Genomic DNA, 26,440 nt, shown 5'->3' with positions numbered 1-26,440 from the left:
GGGGGGCGGTGCGGCCCCACGCCCGCCCCATCCCCGCTCACAGCGGCGGCGGCACCGGGAGCGGCGGCACCGGGGCGGGGGAGGGAGCACAGCCGGGCATGGAGGGGCCTCCGCCGCCCTCCTGAGCGGGACGATCGGCGCCGAACCCCCGGCACGGAGCCCCCGGCACGGAGCCCCCGGCACGGAGCCCCCGGCTCGGCATCCCCGGTGAGCGCGGCCGCGGCGGGCGGGGGACCACGGAGGGACCGGAGTGGGACATGGAGGGACCGTGGAATGACCATGGAGGGACCAGGGAGGGATGTCCTGGGGGGCGTCCAACCTTCCGTGTCCTGCCCACGACAGGGCAAGGGAAGGACTGGCGGCGACCTCCAGGGTCGATTGGGGAACTCGTGGATGGGGTGGGAATGGGGACACGGGTGGGAATGGGGACACGACAGGCACGGGGGTGAAGGGGACACAGACACAGGAATAGGGGACACACACACTCACACGAATGGGACACACACCCCCCGGTGTGCACATACCCACGGGCACGGACATGCACATGCACATATTGGCGGTGGTGGCACTTGTTGCTGTCTGGGTGACAGGGGTGACACAGGATCCCAGTGCACCCAAAGTGGGGCACTGCATGGACAGAGCCGAACCCCGACTCTCCTGCTCTCCTCCTCTCACCCCACACACTGCCCCTACTGCCACTAGAACGGCCCCAAAGTGTCCCAAGGCAGGGCGGTGGGAGCAGCAGCCGGCAGGGAGTCACTGCCATGGGCGGGTACTGGCACAAATAGTTCAAACTGGGCACTCAGGGAAGCCTCCTGCTCCTTTTGCTCCTCTTTACCTGAATTATTGGATTTTTTTAATGCATTAATTTACAATAGTATCTTTGCTGCTCAGTTTCTCCCTTCCCTGGGGAATTCACTGGCTGTTTACCCGTGTTTTCCCGTGCACAGCTCTGGTTAAACCATGGAGCTGGCTCCCTGCTTTGCTCCGTGTGTTTTTCCACCTCTTTGTGTGGCTGGGCTCCCTGTGTAATTTCTTTGGGAGCGTTTTAATTTACACTGCAATGGGTGATACTCTGATTTCAAACCATTTGACTCCTTCTAGCCACTCCTAACTTCCAAAACACCCTTCTTCCCAGAGCCGGGCACTGGCTGCCATCACTGCAGGAACAACTTGAGGGGAAAAACATCTTATTTCTCATTTTGTTTCAGTTTTCTTATCAGATTATTGCAAAAGCCATTTGGCAACCCACTGCCTTCCTGTACACGAGGTGAGGAGCAGCAAACGCGGCTCTGGAGGGCCACCAGCATGGGGGATGGTGGCCCTAGCTCATGGTCACTGCTGCCAAAATTGGGCTGTTCATTACCACCAAATTCCTCTTGATTTCCCTCAGGCAAAGGGTGGCTGGTGGGTTCAGGGGCTCCAGTGCAAAGGGAGAGACCCCAAAATGCTCTGAGCCCCAAAGCGCGGCCGCATCCCAGGGCTTTGTGGGCTATAAAACCCCCAGAAGGATTTCTGACGGTCGTGGCACTGAGTGACTTTATCCTGTCTCTGCCCAGTGCGATTTTTATCTGGGGCTGTTGACACGAAGCCAAGGCCATGAATAGTTCTCTGGCAGCGGAGCGTGCTGCCGGCCACGCTGAGCTCCCTCCTCACTGTGAGCAGCCCCCACTAAACCCTGAGTGGGAACCTGCCATGAACCAAAGACCCCATTGCCCCCTTGGGATGCTGCCTGTGGAGCAAGAAATTATCCCCCAAAGTCCACCCCCAGCGGGGTTTTCTGGTGGTGCCCTGTAATTATGTTATCCTGGTTGCTCCCCAGAGTGCCTTTGGTTTTTCCAGGGTGGTTGTGACTCCTTTGGTGTGGGCAGGAGGCTGGGGGGTCTCCATGGAAATGTCCTTTCTCCCAGATACAGAGCCTGTAGGGTTACCAGATTGGCCAGAAACTGGTCCCACACTCTTCTGTCTGGCTGTTGCTTCCTCCAGTGAGCATCAAAAGGTCATGGAGGGCAAACCTAGAGTCCAAATCCTGATAGAAACACCACCTTCCTACCTCCAGGAAGCCTAAGGGATGCAAGTGTTCTCCTTCCCCCATGGAATAAGTAAAACTGGGAGTTTGAGGGCTCAGATAGTATCCACTCCAATCCCACAGCATGGAAAAGCAGGCAGGGAGCATCACCTTTGCTGAAGCAGGAAGGGAAGTGTTGATGAAGGGATTAAATGTTGGCCAGGGTTGATGTTTGCTTCCAGAAGGATCCATCCCCAGAGCCCTGCCGTGCTGGGAATTGAGTCAGGTTCAACTGAATGAAAGTGGCCTTAATTACCAATGTCACTGATGGTTTTAATTCACTTCAATTTAATTTTTTTATTCACTTTAAAGCCACAGATTTGGTTAATCTCAATTGATTTCCCATGGTGTGGAGCAAGGCAGGAGGTTCTGGCACCCCTGGGAAGTGAAGGCTGGAAGGGGGATTGATTCAGGGAAGAATTCAGGGAGTTTCTTGGGGGAAACCAGAAATTCCCAGAAGAAGTGATTTCTCTCAAAGCAAAACATTTTATTTGACCTCCAAACAAACTCATAAAGTTTTTTTTAACTAGTTATATCTTTTCTCCAGACTCTCTCTCCCCTTTTTAGCTTGGATCAAGTCAATGAAAAACCCTCTAGGAAACCAAAACAGCCCCAGAAAAATATTTTTTGTGGAGAAAACAAATTCAACTCTGCTGTTTCCCAGTCTGGCGACAGGAGGGGAAACTGAGGCACGTGGCTGCTTCAGTGGAGCAGATACATTTCTGGAGTGGAGCTGCCCTCCTAAGGTGCTTTTTTGTAGGGACAGAAACACAGATTCTTTGCAAGGTTTTGGTTTAAATTAGGTGTTCTGGCTATTTTGGGGATGGAGGAAGGAGTAGATCATCACACCCATCAGGGATAAAGGAGGGATGTTGCCTGGTAGGGAGATGGATAAAGCCCCTTAAGCTGCTTGGCTGTCCTGGAAATGAGTTTTGGAGGTGTCCTGCCTTGGCATTGCTGGAGAGAAGTGCTGGGGATGGTGGAGCTGGGACAGCTGGGGAGGTCCTCAGCCCACACTGGTGGCTGGGGCCAGCCCAGAGGAGAAAGGCTCTGAAAGTCACTGTGGCAGAAAGGATCCAAAGGGAAAGGGCAGATGGAAACCTGGCAGTTTGGGCAGGCTCAGATTTCGGCCGGATCGGGAGCAGACAGGCTCGAGAGCATCTGAACATGCTGCCTGTTTGCTTTTGGTCACAGAGGGTTTGAACCACAATCCCAGAGCAGTGAAAAACGATTCCAGGTCGTTTGCTTCCCAGAGTCTCAAGTAGCTTCTGATCCTGAGCGAGGATTTTGATGAGTGTACTAAATGCCTCTGAATTAGGGCAGGGAAAACACCACATTACTCCATGTGTCCTTTGGAAGGGAGTCAGGGAGAAAATGCAGTGAATGGATCGTGGTTTCAACCTCCAGCATGAAACAATGAGAGCTGTGGCAGAACCAAGGGCTGCCTCTGTGAGGTCCTGCTGGTAAATTAATCCCCATTAATTATTTGGGAAGGCCAATTAAACCTCATCAGCCCCCTGTGAAAACGTATCCATTGCAGCCCTGATTTGGTTGCGCTTTGTTATCTTCAGTGACTTTGCTGCAGCCTGGCAGATTCCCGAGCACAAAACACGAGTGGGAATGCTGAAAAATGGCGCAGAAATCAGGAGTCAAGGCCTTGACTTGGCAATTCAGTGCCCATCCTGGGATGTCCCTGTGGAGTGCTGCCCACTTCTCAAGCTGCCCATGACCTTCTCTTGTGACAGCCCCCTCCTTTTCCATAGTGGCTGATCTCAATATCCCTGGTGGATACAGTTACAGGAGCATTTTGGGATGCTGACTTCACGTGCACATGCCTGTGGCTACTTTATTTGAGGGCAGTGACCTGCCCAGGCTCCTCTCATCAGCAGGCTTCTCTCCTGTGCTGCCTTCATCCACTGGCACTGAGTGTATGTGTTTTCTGGGAAAAACTTCCCATGTCCCGTGGGATAAACACATCCAAGGCCACACTGCAGAGAGAGACGGTCCTGCCACTGCAACCTGCATGTGGTTCAGCATGGAGGAAACTGTGTGTGGATGGCTGGAGGGCACCCAAAAAACTGTGCCTGGTCACCTGCATCCAATGCCAGAGAAAAAACCTCCCACTGTGACCTCAGAAAGGGATAGGAGATGAAGTGATGAGGCAGATGCAGGTGCTTCTCACCAAAGCATTTGTGCTTTTGGGGATCACAGCAGTGTTTATTCTGCTTGGCATCCTCAGGGATTGCTGCTGCTCTTGCCTCCCCCTCGTCCCTGCCAGGGGCTCAGGATGTCACAGTCAGAGCTGGTATCTGTGCCAGCCATGGGCACAGCAAAGGGCAGTGCCAGCTGCCAACTCTTGTGCCTTCACATGCCTTGGCTGGCCCTGGCCTCTCCAGCTCGCTCCCTGCGGATGCAGTGGGGCTGGAGTGAGGGGGTGGACTGCAGCCACGGGCCCGGCACACACAGCAGGTTTTGTCCTAGGGATTCTGGGCAAAACTCGGGTAAAAAAGGAAAAAGAAAGGCTTTTGCGTTCCAGAAGGAAAAGGAGGGAGAGCACGACAGTGAAGACAAGGCTGCATTCAAACCAAGCAGCAGACACTGTTTGCTCCTTGTCCTGAAGATGGGGATGAGGAACTTGGCACATCCCTGGCTTACAGATGGATTATGGTTGGGTTTTTTCGCTGGGGTCTCAGGAGCCTGTGGGAAGATGAGCTGGAATTCAGGGCAATCTCCCCCCCCGTCAGTGCTGGGTTATGTGCAGGGAAGAGAGGGAATGCAGATGGTGAAATCCCATGCCAGGCTGAGGCCTCTGGAACTCTGTAACCCTTCCCTGTGCCTTTTAGGGCATCTTGTGTGGCTTCCCTCGGCCACGGTGGCCTGTCCAACCCGTCTCATCAGCTGCCAGGTCTGTGGGCCACCTCTCCCTGCTTGGCCACAGATCTGCAGAGCTCAGAGGGAAGGAAGAAACTGCGGAGAACAGCAGCTGGAAAATGTTTTCCCATCTGCCAGAGCTCTGTTAACCCTCTCCATCCACAGCCACACTGCTGGGGACTCAGGGGAAGCAGGATGGGAGCAAAGCTGAACTGAGTGCAGGAAAAGCAAAACGCCGAGGCCAGGACAGTGCTGGCTCCTGATTTTCATCACAGAGTGGTTCTCAAAGTTACATTGGGTTTTTTGCAGATAGGAGGATTAGTTGGGGTGTGAGAGTGTGTGTAGTTTCCACTCCTGTCCTTGGGAAGTGTGAGCCTCAGCCAGCACTGTTTCTGCTCTGCTCCAAGGAGAAAGCAGCAGGATGGGGAAAACATCATCAGGGATAATGTCAGTGCACTTCTGGACAGGTTGTTTTATCCAGTCCCTAGAGCAAGGACTGGAGTTATCCCCTTGTGATGGGCTGGAAGCATCGCTTCATCCCTTCTCCCTCTGCAATTAGTTGAGTTTTTTTAGAAGGTGCTTTTTTGTACCAAAGTGCTTTATTATGGTGAGAGATCATCCAGGCTGGCAGCTTCGAGGAGCCTGTCATTGCTTCCTTCCCTACAGGATCTGAGTTGGAGGTAGGGGCAGGATAGCTCTGGATCTGGTGCTTATTTTGCATAAAGGGCATGGCCACACTGTCCCTCAGCATGGTGGCACCAGGTTAGAGCTGAGCTCTTTACCTGAAAAATCTGGGATTGCTCTTTTCCACCTAAAACCCTGGTGAGGTTTGGGTCAGGGTACATCCTGCACACTCACTCCAAGGGCACCTTTCCTCAGACCTTTTCTGCTGCTCCTAGTCCCTGAGCTCCTGGGCTGGATTCATCCCACATTTCTACAGGCTTCCCGTAAGGCAGGGAACAGCAGGGACATCAACCCGGCTTCACTTACGGGAAGGGAGGAAATCCATTTGAATCTGATTCCTGACTGATGGACTCGTTCAGAGATCATGTGTCAGCAGAGCCCAGGGCACAAAAGAGCCTTTGTCCCATCTCACAGACAGGCCAGGCTCTGTGTGTCTGCAGAGACCCTTTCAAGGCCATTTTTCTCCTCCCAGATAATCAGCCCCATGCAGAAACCAGCTCTGCACAAGCAGGGCTCAAGGCCAGGGAGCAGGGCTGTGACCTGGCCACCATCAGCCCAACACTAAACCCATTAAAGACCCCTCATCCTCATCAACAGCTGAGCCAGGCAGAGCCCCTGTGGTGGAGACCATGCTCGTTTTGGCAAGATTTGATTACAGGGCCTGCAGGTGTGGTGAGGTTTGCCTTCCCAGAGGAAGCTGAAGACCTCTGCAATGGAGGACAGTCATGAGGATTGCTTGCCGAAATTCCACTTTCTAATCCTTTCTTTCAAATTTTCCAGCTGCTGGAATTTAGCAGGACCCATTTTTATAGTGCTCAGTTGAGTCACTTCTCGTGGCTGGTTAAACACAGAATGGAGCATCTTTCCTGTTAGGTGATGCAGGGAACCAAATTTCTGTGTGAACCTGCTGGGAAGGGCGGTTTGGGACATTGAACTGGGCTCCAGGAGGTCTGGGGTGGACTCCCATATGTGGTCTGGGGTTTGTCGGTGTCTTTAAAGCAGCTCAGTTCTTCCTCTGTGCTCCACAGGCAGAATGAGGTTAAATAAAACTCACCTCATCTGCCTGACCGTAATTCCTCCATGCCCATACTCAGGTGTGTCACCAGCACCATGAGGCCATGGTGTCTGTGGTCAGTGATGTGCTGCCCTCTTGAGCCTTTGTCTCCATGTCCTTACAGCCTCTTTGCTTTCCTCCCAGGGTGATGGAGAACCTCACAACTTCTCCAGCCTGGACCAGGATCACCAACAGCTCCTTGGACCCAGGTGGCACAGATGACAACCCCTACAAGTGCGTATTTGATGAGGACTTCAAATACATCCTGCTGCCCGTCTCCTACGGCATCGTGTGTGTGGTGGGGCTCTTCCTCAACCTGCTGGCCCTCTATGCCTTCATCTTCAGGATCAAGACCTGGAATGCCTCCACCACCTACATGTTCAACCTGGCCATATCCGACACGCTCTATGTGGTCTCCCTGCCCCTGCTGGTGTACTACTATGCCATGGGGGACAACTGGCCCTTCAGCGTGGGGCTGTGCAAGATCGTCCGCTTCCTCTTCTACACCAACCTCTACTGCAGCATCCTCTTCCTGCTCTGCATCAGCATCCACCGCTTCCTGGGCATCTGCTTCCCGCTGAAGTCGCTGCAGTGGGGCCACGTGCGCCACGCGCGCCGCATCTCGGTGGCTGTGTGGGTGGTGACCGTGGCCTGCCAGTCCCCTGTGCTCTTCTTCGTCACCACCAGCGTCAAGGGCGACACCATCACCTGCCACGACACCTCCAGCAAGGACCTCTTCGGCCAGTTTGTCATTTACAGCTCGGTGATGCTGGTGCTGCTCTTCTGCATCCCTTTCCTCATCATCATCGTCTGCTACTGCCTGATGGCGCGGCGGCTGCTCCAGCCCACCCGCGGCATCTCCCGCCTGTCCCGCTCCAAAAAGAAGTCGGTGAAGATGATCATCATCGTCTTGGTGGTCTTCATCGTTTGTTTTCTTCCCTTCCACGTCACTCGTACCTTGTACTACTCCTTCCGGAGCTGGGACCTGAGCTGCCAGACCCTCAATGCCATCAATTTGGCCTACAAGGTGACTCGTCCCCTCGCCAGCACCAACAGCTGCTTGGATCCCATTTTGTATTTCTTAGCAGGGCAACGATTTATGAAGTTTGCTGGCCACAAAATGGTGCTAGGGAAGCCTCAGAATGAGGTGGCGCTGGGCATCGTGCCCAACAATCACCTGGGAACCAGCACTGACACGGACACGCTCTCCAAGGATCTGAAATCCTAGCTCTGCTCCTCAGCAGAAGGGTTTATACTGGGTGTGAGGAGGGCACAGGATGCTCTGGGGCCCGAAGCTTTGGGGTGCTGGGCTTGCACCCGCTTCAGCGTGGTCTGTGTCAAACGCGCTCCTCTGCTTGTTTTGTGCAGTATTTTTTTCAGGAAGATGCAGCTGTGGTTGCGCATGTAAACCCTGATGTCTGGCTCTGCATCCCAGCCTGCCCCTCTGATCAACGCTGAGGTGACCAAATCTGGGGAAAAAATCGTGCCCTGAGAGTGCCTTGAATCATTTTCCAAAGCAAAAACACCGTGTGTGAAAGGTCTCCCTAAAGAATTCTGCCTGCAGATTGCCTGGCACAGGGGGAGCTGGAGTTCCTCTGTGCCTTGGCAAGGCAGGAAAGGCTTCGAGTGGATCAGGAGAGTCAGCTGCAGTTCTGCTGAACAGCTTGATGCAAATGTCAAGGACAAGTATCACCCAGAGCGGGAGAGGGTCTCCCGCAGCTTTGCATCCCTGAAGAAATGCTCTCCCAGCTTCAAGCTGCCAGAGCAGGGATGGGATTCCCAGCTCCTGTCCAAGGGCTGGCTTCTCATTAACCAGGGTGCTGATGGACATTCCATCCCACTGGAGTGCACTGGTAGTAGCCCACTGGAGTTTACTGGTACCATCGAGCAGGTCCCCTGTAGGTTTCTGCAGCGGGGCCAACATCTTCCAAAAAACCCATTAGCGCTTCCTAACAGCAGCAGTCACCCTTTAAAAGCTTTTAGGTTCCTAAAACAGCTTCCAGCTGCTGGCTTTAATAATCATCTCCAGCTCATTAAAATTTAAGGTGAGCTCTTCATGTCTTGTTTTTAACCCCCTTCCTGTCGACTGATGTTTCCAGCCCAGCACTGAAGACCAGTGTGCACCCCCTTGGCTGAGCGCTGCTGTGTCCCCATTGCTGTCCCTCAGAGGTGACAAAATTTGCCAGCACTCAACCCTGGGTTGAGGAGCTGCAAGTGATGCTGAGCTTAACCTCATTCTGCCTGGATTTGGAAAAAATGTCCACAAAACATTTCACCAGAAGGTGTTCTTGGTGTTTTTCACTGTAATTGTTGTGTTTGAGAGCCCAGAGCTCAGGTCCATGGTTTCCCTGCCAGGAAGATTCCTCCCCCCCAAAAATGAAAATTGCTTGGTCTGCAGTACTGGACAAGTGACATTTTGTAAAAGCTCTGTTTCAGGACTGGGCAAACACATTTGATGCTGGCTTAGGCCAAGACCTCGGACCACTCCTTAGTTTCTCCCATCCTTCCTTCTTGTGAAATGGTTTGGTGGAGACAAAGCCATGTCACCATGTCACCAGTTGTATTCAGTCACGGGTGACTGGGACCATTCAGGGCTAACTGGGAGGTTCCTGTGGTCCCACCCCCAATGGGGAGCTCTTGTCCCAACCAACAATGTCACAAGCACAGGAGGCAAATACAAACAGGACATTTGTAGGGTGGTTCATCCCACCCTTGAGTGTGTTTAGGGTAGGACTGGGTTAAGACCAGACTTGCACCTTTATTCCTTTGTTCTTGTGAAGGGAGCTTGGCTTTATGGAGAAGGTCATGGCACAGTCACTGGGGCGAGACAAATAACTGGGAGGAATGAATTCAGCTGGGGCACTGGGCTGGTACAAACATCACTCCAGGCCTTGCCTGGTCTCCCACACTTGCCAAAAAGCAGTGTGGACACATTACGTGCTCTGAATAACTCAACAAAAACATACCCAAAGTTTCCTCCTGAGATCCTGCTTGGAAATCCCACCTCCCTCTGGGCTGGCTTGGAGCCACCACCCTGAGCAGCACTGCCAGTGCCATCAGGGGTGTCCCTGTGTGATCCTCATCCCCAAGTGACACCACTGGCCAGATGCAGAGTGGTTGGAGAGGTACCAGCTGGAAATCTAGCTCTAGACCTTTTTTTGTTGTTTTTGTTTGTAAAAGCACTAACTTATACTAGAGAGAAAAAGAAAAAAGGTGAGTTTTATGACAATGACTGTACATTTTTATTTTTGTAACATGCAAACACCTCAGATGTCTGATAGTAAATGAGTTTATTTCTACTACAAGCACTTTTCTGCTGTCTCCTCTGGTATGTACAAAGATGGGTATTGGGGGTAGAAACTGGGTTGTTGAATGCCCTGGAAATATTTTAAGCTCCAGGTACAGATGTCCACTCCTCCGTGAATCTTGATCTCCATTTAATTAAATTAATTCAATCTCCACTCTTGATCCAAGATTTTCATGGGGCTGGTGCCAGCAGTTCTGGCAAAACCCAGGTGCAGGGACAGCTCTGTGGTCATTGCAGGTCTTCACAGGGGACAAAACCCTTGGAGCATGACAAATTCAATAGCCAACCATTTTGGCCTCCATGGTCTTGATTGCTTCTTCTGGGCTGCTCTTGTTGAAGACTAGAAGAAATTGTTAGAGAAAGTAATTAATTTAAAAATCTCAAAATAATTAGTCTCCCATCCCACAGACCGTTTTTTGTTGTTGTTTTTCTGGTTCTCCCAGCCACTGAGAAGCCACCAAACCAAGATGTTGGAAACGTCTGGTTCTCAGAGGCTCCTCACCTTCCCCTGCAGACACCAGGAGAAAGTTTCCTGAGCCTAACCACAGTCCCCATGAAAAAATACATTTGGTTTCAATGTAGTTTTCATTTGGTTTGCAATTTATCTTTGTCCCCAGCCTGGCTTTCACTGTGCCTTTCTCTCTCAGGGAAACAAGGCTCAGGACACACTCAGCTCCATGAATGTGTTGATTCCAAACTGTGGCCAAGTCACCTTGCAGTCTGCTCAGGGATAATCTGGGCATCTCAAAGAGGAGCTTCCAAGGGATATGGATGATGTCTGTAAATATAATTTTATGGAAACTCACTGCTCTATGCACCCCTGGAAGTGTTCAACTGTGCAAGGTGCCCCTGCCCAGGCCAGGAGGGTTAGAATGAGATGATCTTTAATGTCCTTTCCAACTCAAACCTTCTATGATTCCATGACTCTCCAGCTCTGTGTGTTTCTTCACTTTTCATGCTGAAGCTGTTTTCAAATCAGTTTACACTTGGTCTCCCAGCAATGTCTTTAAGGGGCAGCCACAGTCACTCATCACCCCCCTGTGGGACAGAAGCCCTTTGTGGTCCCCTGCACCAGGGCAGAAGGCTTTGCTTTGCTTACTCTTTCCAAGAACTTTGTAGCCCTTAGAGCTGCCAAAACACAAAGTCTCAAAAGCATAAAGCCAAACAAATAGTTTTAGAGAAATAGCCAAAGAAATAGCTTTATGAGCTATTTATTCAGTGAGCCCCAGAACTGCTAAATTAGATATTTCAGGATGCACCCTCTGACAAGCCCCTCTTGATTTCCAGCCCAGGTTTTGGGGTCTCTCTCTGGGGGCAGTGCCCAGGGATCAAGGGCTCTTCACACGTGAATAGATTTAACTTCTGGGATTTAGAGCATCATTCCCAAATCTTTACTGCAATGACTCTGCACAGCTCATACCAGCACTGAGTCAGCCAAACTCAAGAATGAGACTTAAGGAAGAAAAACAACCACTGATGGGGAGCACAGAGGTTGTGCAGAGAAACAAGCAGAAAAAAGCCACCCAGCCATGCCAAGTGGTTACAAACCACTTTTTCTAAATATCCCTTAGCACAGGGAGCAGGAAGCGAAAGTTAAGAGCACTGATGGTTTCCTGCCAAGGAAACAAATCTCCCACATGGGCTGGAGGGATGCACACTTCTGCTGGGCCTTCCCAGCATCCAAGTGGAGAGCTTTTCCTTCCTGATCATGCCTGTCTAGGAAGTAGACCCTTAATGGGACAGTAGGAGGCAACAGGCCATGTTGTTACTGTAAACACTTGGTGCATCCACTTCTTTCAAGTCCTGTCTCCATTTTTTTTTTTCTGGTTTTCTGCCTTGGGGCTGGATTATCCAGAGGAACAAGTCTGTCTGCTCCTCCAAGTAATTTCTGATCTGTTTGGCCAGTTTGGTTCAGGGACAAAGCCGCCACACTGTTGAGCTCCTACGAATTTTATGGGAAATTGTGACATGAAGAAGAATGAGCCAAAGGAATTGTCACAGCTTAAATTTGTTTTAGACACTAGAGAAACCTCCCCCATGCCAGAGCCTGAGGTGAGAGTGGGACAGTGTCCCTCACTGTGAGGGGAGGTGACAGGCCCAAAGCCACCTGGCAGGCCAAAGCTGTGTTTAAACATGGAGGCAATTCCCAAATCCCACAAACCAAAATTATTGCAGAAATTCCCCCAGTATGGATGGGCCAAGGCAGCAGTTGCTCAGGGAGAAACTAAACCAGTGGGTGTTTGAAATAACACGCCAATCACCCATTTTTGTCAGGAGTTTATTTGAAGACTTTCACAGCTTCCATACCAATATTTGCAGACTGACAAATAAATGCTCAGGAAAACATGAAAGTTTAAAATACTCCTTTTTAAAAATGATATCTCCTCAAATACCTGCAGTTTTAAGCCCTGGCTAAGCACCAACATTTTGGGGTGTGCTTTGGGGAGCAGTGGATTGTGCACATGTAGGCACATGTGCATATAAGTACACAGATGCCCACAATCCCACTTTTCCATGCTCCAGGTTTGGAGAAGGGTTGAACCCTTGTGCCTATTGCCTGATCTCCCAAGGGCAGAGGAAAGCATTCAGAACAGCCAAAAAAACCACCCCAAACCCTAATTGATACAAGAGCAGCAATTGCACAAATCCTCCCAGCCAGGTGAAATCTTCCTGGCTGTGGCTCCTCGCTCATGAGATGAGCTGCAAGGTCTCAGCTCAGCTGCAGCACCCCCAAACCCCCATCCTTACTGGGTGGGTTTTGTAGCCCACTTTGCTGCTGCTGGTGGGAGAGCAGGAGATTCTCCCACCAGACCCTTCTCCTCTGCTTTTGCTATCCACTGTGGAAAGGCAGTGTGCCACAACTCCATTCCCATCTGTCCTTAAATCCTGGGAGAGCCTCGAGATGCCCTCAAACCTTCGAACTTGGAGAGGAAGGTGTGAGGGGTTTCTGGCTGAGAACTCAGCATGTGGGGGACCCTGGGAGCTGGTGGAAGGTACATGGAAGATCCTGGGCCCAGCAGTGCAAAATGCATCCTCGGCTGATTTCTTTTGGAGAAACAATTTAGCTGAATAGGCTGAACCTGCGGCAGCAGAGTCCTCTGCTGGTGCCAAGGGGATGTGCCAGCTGCAGGGTCCTTGTCCCCAGGCCGGGATTGTGACACTTAGAGCCACTCAAGACAGGGTCCTGATTTTCATCTGTGGGACTTTCCAGAGAATGGGGAAGTTTTCTGTTCGCTTTGAAGTTTCCCTTGTGTGGTTTCTCCTCATGTGATCTGTGGTTTTAGTGACAGGGGAAGAGCATGGTCCTCATCAACTCATCATCTAGGCTCCCACCTGCTGTTCCAGCTCCATCTCTTCCACTAAGGGAAAACTTGATGCTTAACATGCTGCCATCCTTTTTCTCAGCTGAGGCAAGTGGGTTGGAAACTGGCTGGACACCATTAGGAAAGGATGGATGTGTATGGATGGAGGCACCTATGTTGGGAAGGACCTTGGTATGTGCCCCTTGTGGTGGGCCTTCCCCACCATCACTGCCTTTGGAAAAGAATTTATTTCAGATGGCCCTGGTCAGTCACTCATCTGGGCCCTGAAACTCCCTGCAAATCTCTGCTGAGAAGCAAGAGGATGGGATGTCTTTCCTAACCTTCTGCAGGTAAGGAGCTCCACCTCTCCCAGCCGGATGTGGTCCTTGCCCTGCTCCTGCTCCGTGACTTGGGTGCATATTGCAGCCTGGCAGCAGGACAAGGCACCATGTGGGTGCCAGCACAGCCTGTTTGCAAACAGGGTGTGGGTTCAACACCCCTCATGGCCTGTAGAACGAGTCCATCTGGTCCCAAATGAGCCCCAGAGCCTTGGGATTGGCACTCATGTGGGGTGTCCAGCCCTTTGGTGTCATCCTGTCACTGCAGCCGGCAGGGCCAAGAAGAAAGGATGCAAGAAGGAGGAGGTACTCAGGGAATCCACACTCTTCTGGTCCTCCTTGGGCAAAGGAGTCGAGACAGCCCAGCTGGGAGTTGCTAAATGGCCCAAATCATCCCTAAATAGCTTCTGCAGCCCCATGCTCAGCAAGATGCCGATACTCCAATGTCTCACCCGCCAGCATCCTCTGAGGATGAGCTCATGGGGCTGAGACCTAAAAATACCTCACTGGGGGCAGTAGGTGGGTGGGCATTGCTGTCACTGCGCCATCACCAGCATCAGCATTCCCAAGCCCATGTTTCCAAGCCCATCTGCACTCCTATGCCAGCCCAGAACCCCTCTGGCACATGGCGGCTGCGCCACAGCATCACGAGGGGTTGCCAAGGAAGTCTCGAAAGGCCTGGAGCAGCTCCCCAGCTCGTGCCACCCCATCTGCTCCTCCTCAGGCAAATGGGCTCCCAGCAGGTGGTCTGGGCTCGGGGACCCCTCTGTGGTCAGCACCTGCTGTGGGGAGCAACAGCAATGCCAGGGGGCTGGAATCTTTGGGATTGTGGGCCTGGAATAAGTGAGGATGATGCCTCAAGCCAGGGCCGTGGGCAGCAGTGAGTGCCCATGTCCCAAGATGCCAATTCCATGTGGTGATTAATACCCCACTGTCCTGAGCCTCATCCAGACTTTATGATGTCATTTCCTCGAAATCCATCATCCCTTCCCAGGCAATGCTTCCCAGATGTTGCAACCCGTCTCTGCATTTCGGTATCTGGCTGGTGACGTGAGGCAGCAAAAAGCCTGGAGCCAGAGCAGCACATTCCAATAATCCCTTGAAGCATCAAAATCCCCCTCATCACCAAAACACTTCTATTTTTTGTCCCCATTATGGTAACTCTTCGAGCATCCCCAGAATGCAACTGGATTGAAATGTGCTGCGAGTTTGGATTTGAGCAGCTGCTCTTCCTCCTGGTTGCCCGTAGATGGAGAAAGAGCACTGCACCCCTCTGGGTTCCTCCTTCTGCTGCCTGCTTGATGGGGCACCCGGTGTTTTGGGGGTACATGGTGTTTTGGGGGCTCCTCTCCCCTGCTTTGGCCCATCAAATGCTTGGTTTGGGTGATTAAAGCCTGTCCTGGCAGAGATGTTGGCTATGACCTGGACAAGACCCCAGTATGAACCCACAAGACAGAGATGAGCCCTCCAGGACCCCGTGGACCCTCTTGAGGCACCCAAGATGCCCAGGTGGCCAGATCCAGATGGGCATCCCCCCAAAAATAAAGAGCTGCTTTGGAGGAGTCTGGGTCCAAACCATGCCAGTGGTGGTGCAATGATTAATCTGGACATTCCCAGCCCAGGGCTATGGATGCAGCTGGTGACGTCCAAGGAGGGTGAATCATTCCAGGGAGGCACCTCACAAAGATTTACCACCAAGGTGCTGCTCTGCTGCTCACAGACTGATGTTTAGTTGAGGGTGGAGATATTTCGGGGAGGAATAGAGAAGATGGGGATGGAAGTGTCTAAGGCCCAGTTGGATGGAGCTTGGAGCAAGCTGGGATAGTGGGAGGTGTCTCTTCCTGTGGCAGGGGGTGGAACTGGTTGATCTTTAAGGTCCCTTCCCACCCAAATGATTCTATGATTTCTATAAATAACTCAGCTTCCAGAAAAACATCATCATTTTGGAAGATAGAATTATTCCTCTTCCCGCTTTTCTGATTCAAAGCACTTGACTCTTCATTACAAAAAATACACTTTTTCAACCAAAAAAATATCCCCAAACAAAAAACCTCCACTCATTTATTTTACCAAAATAGGCAAGGGTTAAAAGAAATCAACAGAAACTACTCGCTTTGACCTCTCTTTGACTGGAATCATGTTTTCCTCTCAAATTTTGGTTCAGCCACCCAGTCACAGAATGCCTCCTGCCCCAGCCTTGCCCAGGGCCGGCTTTGTGGGTTTTGTCCGGTTTCAAGTTAATGGGATTATTGTGAAACTGGTGGACGCACACTTGACGTCGACCCTGTGTGGGAGGAGGATCAGTCTGAAGACTGTAAGAAGCCCGATGTAGTAAGAAAAAAGGCAAGAGAAAGACTCAGTGCCCTCGTTACCCTTCAGATAAAGTGCTCACAAAAGCAGAGAGGGATAAAAAAATCCTTTTCCAGTAAGAGCAAATGTTTACAATGTGCACAATACCAAACTGACCCCAGGTAATCTCAGGTTTAATGACATGGTTTAGTACCACTGAAAAGGGCCTCTTTTGTGTTTCTCAGGCTGTCATTCAGAGATGTCCCCACTGGGGAATTTCCTACGGGTATCTGCAGATATCCTGGTAACAGCAGCAACACTTTTCAAATGTCTTGTGAAACCTGTTATATATATAAATATATATTTATGTATTTTGAGATGTATTGTGCATTTTTTTCATACATATTTGCATAAGCCCCAGTGCCCCATTGCTGGCAGAGGCCACCGGGAAAGGGACAGGGGGAGGGAATTAGCAACGTGATACCTGCTCTGCATCACAGCCTGCTTTTGTGGCTGCAGGATTTTGTGAGAAGGAGGTGGGGTAAGTTAGATAATCTCCAGAAAAATTCCCTGCTTTGGAAACTTTCCCGCTTTTATAATCTCCACACGTCACCCTACCTCCTCCAGGTGGGTGCTGGAGGCTGAGTCTTGGTGGCTGGAACCCCGCTGTTCCATCCAGGTGATCTTGGATCTTGGTCCTGGGTCCGGGATAGGTCTTTTACAACCATGAGGAGCTAAATCACTGTTTGAGGTCTCCATTCCCCCTTGGGGCCTGTCACAGCTCCAGCCCATCTCCCTGTGGAACAGCAGGGCAGGGACAGCTCGCGGGAGATGCTGCCACCTCCTCAGCACTGTGCAATTCAGCACAATTAATTTTATCCACCACCACCACCACGAAGCTCTACAGCTCTGTGCTGTGGGCTCTGCTTCCTGTTAACTCCTTTTGCAGCTTTCAGTGAGTTGCTCCTCAAAATCTTCCCCACACTCAAGTAGATTTTTGCATTCAGCTTACCATGTCCATCACCTCTCCCATGCCTTTCGTTTGGACAAGCCATGGACCTTCTACAGGAGATTTTCCCTCCCCTGGTGACATTTCTTCTGTTTGGACCTGGCTGCCCTGGTTCACTTTTTGAATCAGTGCTTTGCATTTGCATCCTCAGCCCACTTCCACTCCCTCTGCAAACATTTCATCCTGTTTGGCTGCTTAATTCTCAGGAGCTTCCTCATTTCTCTGTCATTTCCCTTTTTGCAGTCAAGCACTGCAGTATCAGGAATTTTTTTCCACTGAAAATACTTTGCAGCAATACTGAACCTTCTCTGCTAAATCCAAACAACTTTTTAACCATGGCCAGGCAGGAATTTAGCTGGGCCAAATCCAACCCATCAAGATAACACCCAAGGATGGTCAACCCTATGGGTTGGCCATGAATTTGTCCTCTCTAAGGATGGAGCAGTAATTCATGGCTAAATTAGGAGGGATTCCAGGATCTGAGAACTTTAAAGGCTTTACAGAGGTTGAACTGCTGTGGGCTTTTACAAAGAAAATTCCAGAGCATCTTGCAGCAGAAGCATCTCTAGGATGGTCTCAATAAAAGAGGGAAAAGTAAATTATCTCAAATATTGTTGTAGAAAATGACTTTTTCTCATATTTCATGGTCTAGGCCAGGGTCCAGGATCTTACTTCCATCATCATCTCCCCAGGGCAAGGCTGGTGGAGGTGGTGAGAGCCTGGCTGAACTGGTGTGCTGGGGAACCCTCCTTGACACACAAAGTGTTCTGGGACAGCCAGAGCTAGTGGGACCCAGAGAGTCCTTCAGTCAGGAGCACATTGCTGTGCACATTTCTGCTCTGGGGCTTGGGGTTTAACCATTGAGGTCACCTCTGGGTCCCCCTTGACCACTGTCCCCCAGGGACAGCCTCTCTGGACCTCTGGTCCAGCCAGCAGACTGAGGGCAGGAGTGACTCTCCAGTCATGTAGCCTCAGTCTGATGAGCCTAAGAGGAATATTTGTTCTGGCCATGGGCCAGGACACTTTAACTTCCCAGCCCAAGCCCTGGAGAATCACTGGTCAGTGTTGCAGCACCACAAATGCCTCGTCCTGGCTCTGCCTGTCCCAGCTTGGCCACCCAGAGCTCAGTGGCAGACCCCTGAGCTTGTGCAGGGATCCTTCAGAAGAAGAGGAAAAGTGAAGGAAAAGTATCTTCAGCTTTTAGCAGTGCACCTGCAAATTTACTGGGCTGGATAGTGCATCTGCACCCCTAAAACAAGACATAGTCTTTTTTTCTTCCCCAGGAAACCCCAAAATCTGTGAATTCACACAAGGGTGTAAAAGTGATGTCTTGTGCAGGTACATCAAAGTCCCTCTTTGTGCTGCTGAAATGTTATGGGCACAGCAAATGCCCCTGATATGCAGCCAGATCATTTTTCCAGGTGTGCAACTCCTTGCTTGGCTGAGCACATTTGAAGTGATAAAAACCCCCTGTAGATATCTTGGGGGTTCTCAGAGATGAACCCCCTTCCTAACCTTTCCATCTTCATGGAGAACAAGGATGGGGACATCTCCTTTGTCCCCTAAACGCCATTCCTCAACACCAGCTCTCCTCATTGCTGCTGTTCTGTGTGGCCTGAGGGTTTGAACATAATCCAGGGAGCAAAAATGGAAATTCCCCAGAGCCCAGAGGAAATGAGGATGGAGAGGGAACAGTTCCTGATCTTGTGACAGCTCCTTGTCCCTGGTTATGGGCCAGGCTGTGCCAGCTGGGAAGCCACAGGGACCACTGGGACACAAAGTCCAGGGCAGGGTGACCTGGGAGGGGTCACCTCTTGCCAAGCCTTGCTCCTCACCACAGAGGCAGAGGCAGGAAGGGCCTGAAATGATGAGCCTGTGGTCAGAGAGAGGCAGCTGAAACCCCAGGTCCTTGATCCAGAGCCCCTGGAAGTGTTCAAGGCCAGGTTGGATAGGGCCCGGGAGTCTAGTGGGAGGTGTCCCTGCCCCTGGAATGAGGTTTGAACAAGATGGTCTTTAAAGCTCCTTCCAACTCAAATAATTCCATGATTCTCTGAAACACACTCCAGTGTGCTCATGAACATCAGCTGTCTTAGAAAAGCCACCATCAGCCCAAATACAACCAACTTTGAGAACACAAGGATGTTCTGTTATTGCATTCTCTCTATCTTCTCATCACAGGGTTTTTCCAGGATGTTCTAGGATCTCTTGTCCCCACAGGGCCAGAAAGCTGAAACTTTGGGAACTGTCAATTCCCAGTCTCCAAACTGAGACAAGCAGCTCCTCTGCACCCAGCGCATGGATACCCATTGTTAGAAACATTGCTGGAGCATCAGCTCTTCTTTCCAGGCTCCTTGGGATTTCTGATCTGTATTTCACCACCCCTCTTGCACCTCTCTGGCATTTTGTCCCAAGGGCAAACACACAAATTGCCACTGGCTGTGGTGAGAAATGTGGCCAGTATCCACAACACACCTTAATTCCTGGTTAAAATAATCCACTAAAACTAGCAGGGAAGAAGATTTGGTGCCCTAGGAAACACCATGAAGAGGAGCTGAGCTGAATGTCCAGGCTGATGCTCAAATGCTGGTGCTGCTTGTTTGCCCCTGTTATTATTTCCCCTCCAGCCTCTCTTCCCCTGTGCATTTTCCCCTCCCTTTCATCCCAGTCTAGGGCCAGGAGAGCTCTGCAGAAGGAACCCTCATGGGGAGCATGAAAGGACAAATATTTGGCTTTTTATGCTGTTTATGTGCAGTGTTTCTGGGGCACTGGCATTTCCCTGGTGCTCCCACTGTGGCTGCTCGTGGGAGGTCACTGTAATTCAGAGGTAGGCAGCAAACAGCTCTGCATAATCCCAAGCCTTGTCCCCAAATATTCAGAAATCGCCGGTTTGTGGCATTAAGGACTTGCATTGTCCTTTGAAAATGAGCTTTACTGTTGGGTGAAGGGATAAAAGAAGCAAGATCCTTCTTGAGCCTAAAGGAAAGGGAATCAGACAAATCCTCAGGGATGCTTCGACCTGCTCAGTGCGCACCAACCTGTATGCAAAGAACAGTGTGGAAATCAAAGAAGATGGATGGGAGCGAGGGAAGGAGGAGATAAAAGTTGGCAGCACATTATAGAATCATCAAATCATTAAGACTGGAAAAGACCTTGGAGATCATCAAGCCCAACCATTAATGTTGGACTGAGCAGATGGAGTATCTGACCTCCACCAAGGCCAAGGGGAGGGAAACACCCAATGCCAGGGTGATCTCCCAAGGGAAGCAACCCTGAGTATAGTATTGAATCCAGCCACGATGCCATAGAAAGCTGGAGAAGGAGCCAGAGCCTGGATCAAGGTGCTGGGGGATGCTCAGTTATAATTATTAATAGCTGTGATTTGTAACCCCAGGGATGCAAAGGGCAGAAGAGCAAAGGGTTCCACTTGGAACATCCATGATTTTGGACTGAGCCCCAGAAGGGCAGGGTTTGTCCATGCCCCCAGGGCTGGCAGAGTGTGTCCTCTTCTATCTCTGGTGCAGTCCAGGGTTGCTTGGCCCTGAATGCAGCTTCCTGGAGCTGAGACAATTCCATGCTCTGCAGCTCAGCCAATGGCTGTTCTTATCTCAGCCCAGCTCCCTGCGTCTCTACCCGCCCTTATCTCCTTCCAAACACTCTCCCTGTGCTTATAAACTGGGAGAAATTTTTAACTGTGTTCCCTCTTAAACTGGGAGAACGTCAAACCCTGCCAGCTGGGTTTGCAGGCTGGGTGAGCTTGGAGGGGTGATTTGGGGCAGTAAACACATGGTTGTACCCATTTCCCTTCCATATTTTTTTCACCACTTGTCTCTCCTCTTTCCATTCTCAAACCAGGAGGCTGGATGCACTAGGAGGAATGTTAGGAGTGTGCTGGGAAGAGAGGGACCTCCAGCCCCCTTGCACAGCTTGTGAGGACACTGTGACCCTGTCCCCTTATCCACAGTGGGTGAAGCATGCAGGATACCCCCAAGGGCACTGAACCAAGCAGCCCTGGAGGGCAAGCACAGGCTGGAGCCAGAATGGGGTTGTTTGGGCTAAGGGAGGAGCTGATTAGAGCTGCTGAAGGCCCTCAGAAAAGCTGATTTTGCTGCAGGACAATGGTGAGGAGCTGGAGCAGAGGGACGTCACACCTCCTTTGAGAAGCTCCTGGGAAAACATTGAGCTCCAGCACTTTGATCCTCCCTCTGGAGCAACTTTCTGCTCCCTTCTTCACTCTGCACCCAGTGAGCTGTGAGATGATTTATGGCAGAGAAAGAAGAAAACAGGACAGAAAATTAGATACAAGAAGTTTTTGTTTTATAATGAGGGTGGTAAAACACTGGCACAGGATTCCCAGAGAGGTGGTGGATGCCCCATCCCTGGAAACACTCAGGGTCAGGCTGGATGGGGCTTTGATCAACCTCCTGGTTTGGATTTTGGTTCCTTCCAACCCAAACTGTTCTATGATTTTATGAAAGCCGGTGGCTCTTCATGCCGCAAATCCGTCTCCAACCAAGCAGTTTCTCACCAGCCCAGTATTTTATTTGCTTTTTCCCCACACCAGATGGAACCGTGGCTCTCTGTGCATGGGAGCGTGAGAGGTGCAGGTGCTTCCCAGTGCTCCTCATCTCCAGAGGAGCTTGTGCTGCCCTGCCAAACCAGCTGGAAAGGGGTCCCTCTCCAAGGAGAGCAGGTCAAGCAGCCACTGTGCTCAGATGTTTCTCCTGAACCAGCCTTCTCCCTCATTTCATCCTGGCCCGTGCTGTGAACATCTGGACTTTGGCACCTGCTGCAGAGGGCACAAGTTCATCCACTGCAGCCAGAGCTTTTCTCTCTGATCTAATGACAAAAACGTGGTGCTCATCCTTCCGCAGAACATCTGGAGGATGTCTGAGATTTCATGGGGAGGGAGGAGGAGGAGGATGAGCTCACCGTGTCCTTGCAGGGCCACTGCACACGTCAAGGCAGGTCACTGCACTCCTGGTGTGCATTGTGGTGTGTGGGAGAAAGCTTCATAAAAAGGCTGGGAAAGGGCTGGAACCAGCAGCTCCTCCATCATGCAGAAGTGTGGGTCAGACACATCCTCATCACACCCAGCTGTGGCTTCAAGGACTTCCCTGGTCACCTCCCAGGCCTGGGAGAGACTCCCTCCTTCCCTCAGAAGCAGGCAGGGTTTATTTCCTGAGGGTGTCCTCTCCTTTCTTTCCTTCCAGAGGGCTCAAGGCTGGCAGGGACCTCTGGAGACATTTAGTCTAGTGCTCCAAGTGGGGGAACTGGGAGTAGGTTGCCCAGGGCCACACCAAGGTGCATTTTGAGCATCTCCACAACCTCGGCTGACTACCCTCGCAGTAGCAAAATCATTTTCTTATATCCAAACAGGATTTCTCACATTTCAGCTGGTGTACATCACCTGGATACCACTCCAAAGACTCTGGCTCCATTTTCTTATTCTCACCTTATCCGTTGCCTTTGGATTTTTGCCTTGCAAACAGCTAGTGGAGACAGTCCCCCTCCTTAGCCCACCAGAGTAAAGGATCTGCCTGAGCCAGGACCCTGGGGAGGTCTGAGCCTCCCTGCCCTCCAGCTGTGGCCTCTGAGAGGGCTCTGGGCAGGCTGTGAGGGATGAAAGGGGTTTGTCTCCCCGTTGTCCTTGTATGGGAATTTGGTTGGAAGCAAACGTGTAAGAAGCTGGCCAAAAGGAAATACTCAGCGTGACATGTCAAAGCAGATTTTAATAAATGTTTACAAACCTCCTAGCAGCCAGGAGGGGGAATAAAGAGGGAAATAACTAGAGGAAAGGACAGGTTTACTATTTAAAACGTCTTTGATCCACTCCTACCCAAAAGGACAATCAACTCTTACTCATTTTCCTCAGAAATAGAGACCTCTGGGAGTCTGCAGGACAGGGCTGCATCATCCCATGCAGGAGCAGAAGAGGGACCTTCCCAAATCTGGGATGAGGTCTGTGTCACTGTGGGACCCAGGTGGCCCTCAGGGACAAGGTTTATCCTCCCAGTAGCAGCTCTCCATGGATTGCTCTGCTGACTGCTCTGGGTGAGGAGCAGAGCTCCTGAGCACCACATCTGGGAAGGGGAGAAGTTCTTCACCTGCCCCGGCTGAATGTAGTGAGAGGATCCACCTGGTGTCTTCTCCAGGGTGATGTGGATTTGAACAGTGAACAATTCCCAAGGCTCTGCTGAGGCCTCTGCTCTTGTGCTTGCCTTGGCTCAGGGCCATGGTGTGAGTCACAGGCCACCAGCTTTTTGTTTAATGTCCCCATTCCGGCTCTGCCGACTCGCTCAGAGGGAAGTTAATTCATAAACCCAATCAATATTAACCACCTGAGGAGGAGAAGGAGGACGAGAGGAGGAGGAGAAGAGAAGAAGCCAGGCCAATTGCCTTCACCACCACACCAGACATCCCTTTAGTGTTGCCTGCTGGTGAAGATGTGTCTTCCTCACTGCTGCTAGGGTGATGATGTGACAGTCTAGGACAATGTGACAATCACAGCAAATATGCGATGCTCCTAGTACGATGTGACAATCTAGGACAATATGATAATCACAGCACCTCTGTGACAGTCCTAGGACCTCTGTGACAGTCCTAGAAGCCATGTGGACACAGTTGTTCTCTCCAGGCCCTGCACACTGACAAAGAATTCCCGAGAATGTAAGGCAGGAGCACAACCCCCTGGACACATCAGCTTGGAAGGTGCCCAGAGGAGTCAACCTGTCAGCACACAGGTCCCCACCCCCTGGGGAGTGACATGGGGATGTCCCTGACAGGGGAGGAGCAGGGCTGCTGAGACACTGAGAGAGGGAGAGAGAAAAGCCAGCGGAGGAACAAATCCAGGAGCTGGCAGAGTGGGAGCCAAGCCCTTGAGCTGTGCTGGTTGTTTGCAGATTGAAAGCCTTGTGCACACACCAACACAGGGAAATGCTCTCTTTGGAGGTTCCCAGTTTGGGAACGGCCAAACCAAGCCATTGCTATGTGGGCTCATGGGACACATGGTACCTCTAAAATCCCACAGATTGGGACATTTGGACTCTCATCCAGCAGGAGATGGGATGCAGCTCAGCCCTCACTCTGGAACCGAGCAGAGAGGCACGTCCAGGTGTGCCAGGCCAAGAGGAGACCACAAGGTGTGCCATGCTCAGAGGATGCTTAGCCAAGGGTGATTTGCACCTGCTCTCATCCTGGGGGAGAAAACCAGCATTTCCTCTCATGGCTGGGTTAAAAACCAGATGTCCAAGTGCCTGGAAAACTGAGATTTAATGATTTGCTTAATGACGGCCGCCTGGTCTCAGCCCGTCTTGGCCTCTGGATGACAAGGGTGGGATAAGTCATGCTCACAGCCACGTGTCAGGGCCAGAGCCCACCACAGCACATTCCAGAGGCTCCTTCTCCAGCCACCCTGCTGAGATGAGCCCGTTTGGACCAGGGAGGCCCAAGCCCAGCCATTGTTCTTGAGGGGAACACAAGACCTTCACCTCCCCCTCCACCAGGGATTTGGAGCATGGCATAGTCATATCCCTGCACTAGAGATTCCCTTGAACCTTCCAGGAAACCCAACCAAGCTCTTGTCTGCCATTCCCGTTATTTTTCTGGTTTTATTTTAATCTCCTGTCTGTTATTGTTTGGCTTTCCTTTGAGCAAATTTCTCTGAGTGTCCAGGAATAGAAGACACATCAGATAATAACGGGAAGGAAGTGAGAATGCCTAGGATTACTGGATATATTAAATCAAACCCATTTAATCATTTTCTCTGTTTATGCCAGATTTGTCTGGGTATTTATCCCTTAAGTTGGAGGAGTCACCACCCTGCTGAGATCAGGACTCTTGGTTTGACGTGCATGGAGAGAGGGCGACCCAGGCACTGGCAGCTCCTGGCCTCAATAAGGGGATTTAAAAATAATAATTTGGAATAGAATAGAACCTTATTTGCAGGAAAATTATTAAAAAAACAAATTCAAGAGGCTGAGACACTGCAAAAGGTGCTGTGAGTGAGGTCACCCGCTGCTCCTGAGCCTGCCAGCACACGCAAGCTCCAGGGCAACGAGCTGATCTTGTTTCCCATCAGATTCCCCTCCTCCCTCCCTGCCGAGGTGCAGAACTCAGCCAGTGCCTTGGTTTTGCAACACATCCCCAACGGGATGGACCTGCTTGAACATTTTTGGCTGGGGCAGGTCACAGGTGTCCCAGATGGCACAGGACAGGCGGGTTGAGGGGAGGAGGGCCCTGCCTGCTGCTTTCACCTGTGGCAGACCTGGGATACAACCTCCCAACCCTCTGTTTGAGGGTTTTATAGTTGCGATCTGGAAGTTGAAATATGGTCGTTCACTCTTTTGTGCAACTGGGGAAACTGAGGCACAGACTGGGGTCAGCACAGGCACTCCCCAGTCTGCCCTGTCACTCCCAGCAGTGACAGGCACAGACCTCCTTGCTCAGGATGGTCTTACAGCCCCCCAAAGATACCCCTGACATCCATATCAGCATCTCCTGAGCATCCCTGAGCACGTGCCAGCCACACTCCTGTGTTGGACAGGCACTCGAATCCCACCCACCCAAACCCCCAAACACGTGCAAGCCCCACATCCAAAGAGAAGGTTCAGCAGCCGTGCCTAGTTTAGCCCAAACACAGACAATTGATGGCCAGGACCCCCCAGGATTGTGTTTTCCTTGTTATGGTTTCCCCCCCAGTGTTTGGATGAAGTGTCTGGGCACTGGCTCTGCTCTCAGCTTTGTTTAGAAGGTGCTGCCAAGGTAATGCTGCTCCCAGCAGTGCTGTATGAGCACCACGTCCCTGCAAAAACCCAGCCCATCCTGGGAAGCTGTTCCTGTTCCTCTCCTTATCCTGGGCTCAGAGCTGGCTCCAGACTCCTGATTCCTGCTCCCCACGTTGCCCATAACACCAAGCAAACCCTACAGTGAGCCCTGAACGGGTTTGCTGGAGCTTTGAGCCCTTCTCTGCTTGAACAGGAACAGATCCAAGGGATTTTCTGGTAGATTACGTGAGGGAAGAAATGGAAATAATTCCCCTTTGGGAATGGAGGACATGGCACTGTCCCTCTGTGGGGCTGATCCTGGTAAAACTTCCAACAAGTGGTGGTTCAGTCATCTCCCAGCAAGCAGAGCAGAAAAAAACTCTTATCCTGAATCAAGGGGTATTATTACCTGGGGTATCTCCCAAATCTTCCTATAAAATGATACCATCACGTTTGGTTTAGCTCAAGCACTGGTAGAGCCTTTTTTTGCCCACCTGTGGATGACAGAAGAGAAAAAACCCTGACTCAATTCTGCCTTATTTTTTGTAATTCTGCTCTTCCACCGAAAAAGGAAAAAACAAAGTGTTTTCCTTCTTAAGAGACCAATTCTTGGAATTAAAAAAAATGAATCACTTGGGACATGCCTTCCCCTTTCATCTTCTTCAAGGGCATGGCGTGATCTTCTGAGAAGCAGAATCGAAAGGGAGAAGTAAAGACATATGAGTAGCCCGCACAGAAAACATCAGTGATGCCAGA

At 51.1% G+C, this 26,440-nt stretch overlaps 1 protein-coding gene across 1 annotated transcript; it reads left to right on the top strand.

Annotated features, from left to right (window-relative positions):
* The first annotated feature begins 46 nt into the window (after positions 1-46).
* P2RY2 (purinergic receptor P2Y2) lies at positions 47-7,915 on the top strand. The gene is made up of 2 exons (XM_083855116.1): positions 47-207; positions 6,822-7,915. The coding sequence occupies exon 2, from the start codon at positions 6,826-6,828 to the stop codon at positions 7,903-7,905; it is 1,080 nt and encodes a 359-aa protein (XP_083711242.1). The 5' UTR covers positions 47-207; positions 6,822-6,825; the 3' UTR covers positions 7,906-7,915.
* The last annotated feature ends 18,525 nt before the right edge of the window (positions 7,916-26,440 follow it).

The sequence above is a fragment of the Zosterops lateralis genome (genome assembly GCF_965231275.1).
Source record: "Zosterops lateralis genome assembly, chromosome: 2".
NCBI lineage: Eukaryota > Metazoa > Chordata > Aves > Passeriformes > Zosteropidae > Zosterops > Zosterops lateralis.
Note: the sequence above shows the minus strand (reverse complement) of the source record. Positions and strands in the feature narration are given on the sequence as shown.

Coding starts and splice junctions, on each gene's coding strand:
- P2RY2 (XM_083855116.1), top strand. CDS start 6,826: ATGGAGAACCTCACAACTTCTCCAGCCTGGACCAGGATCACCAACAGC.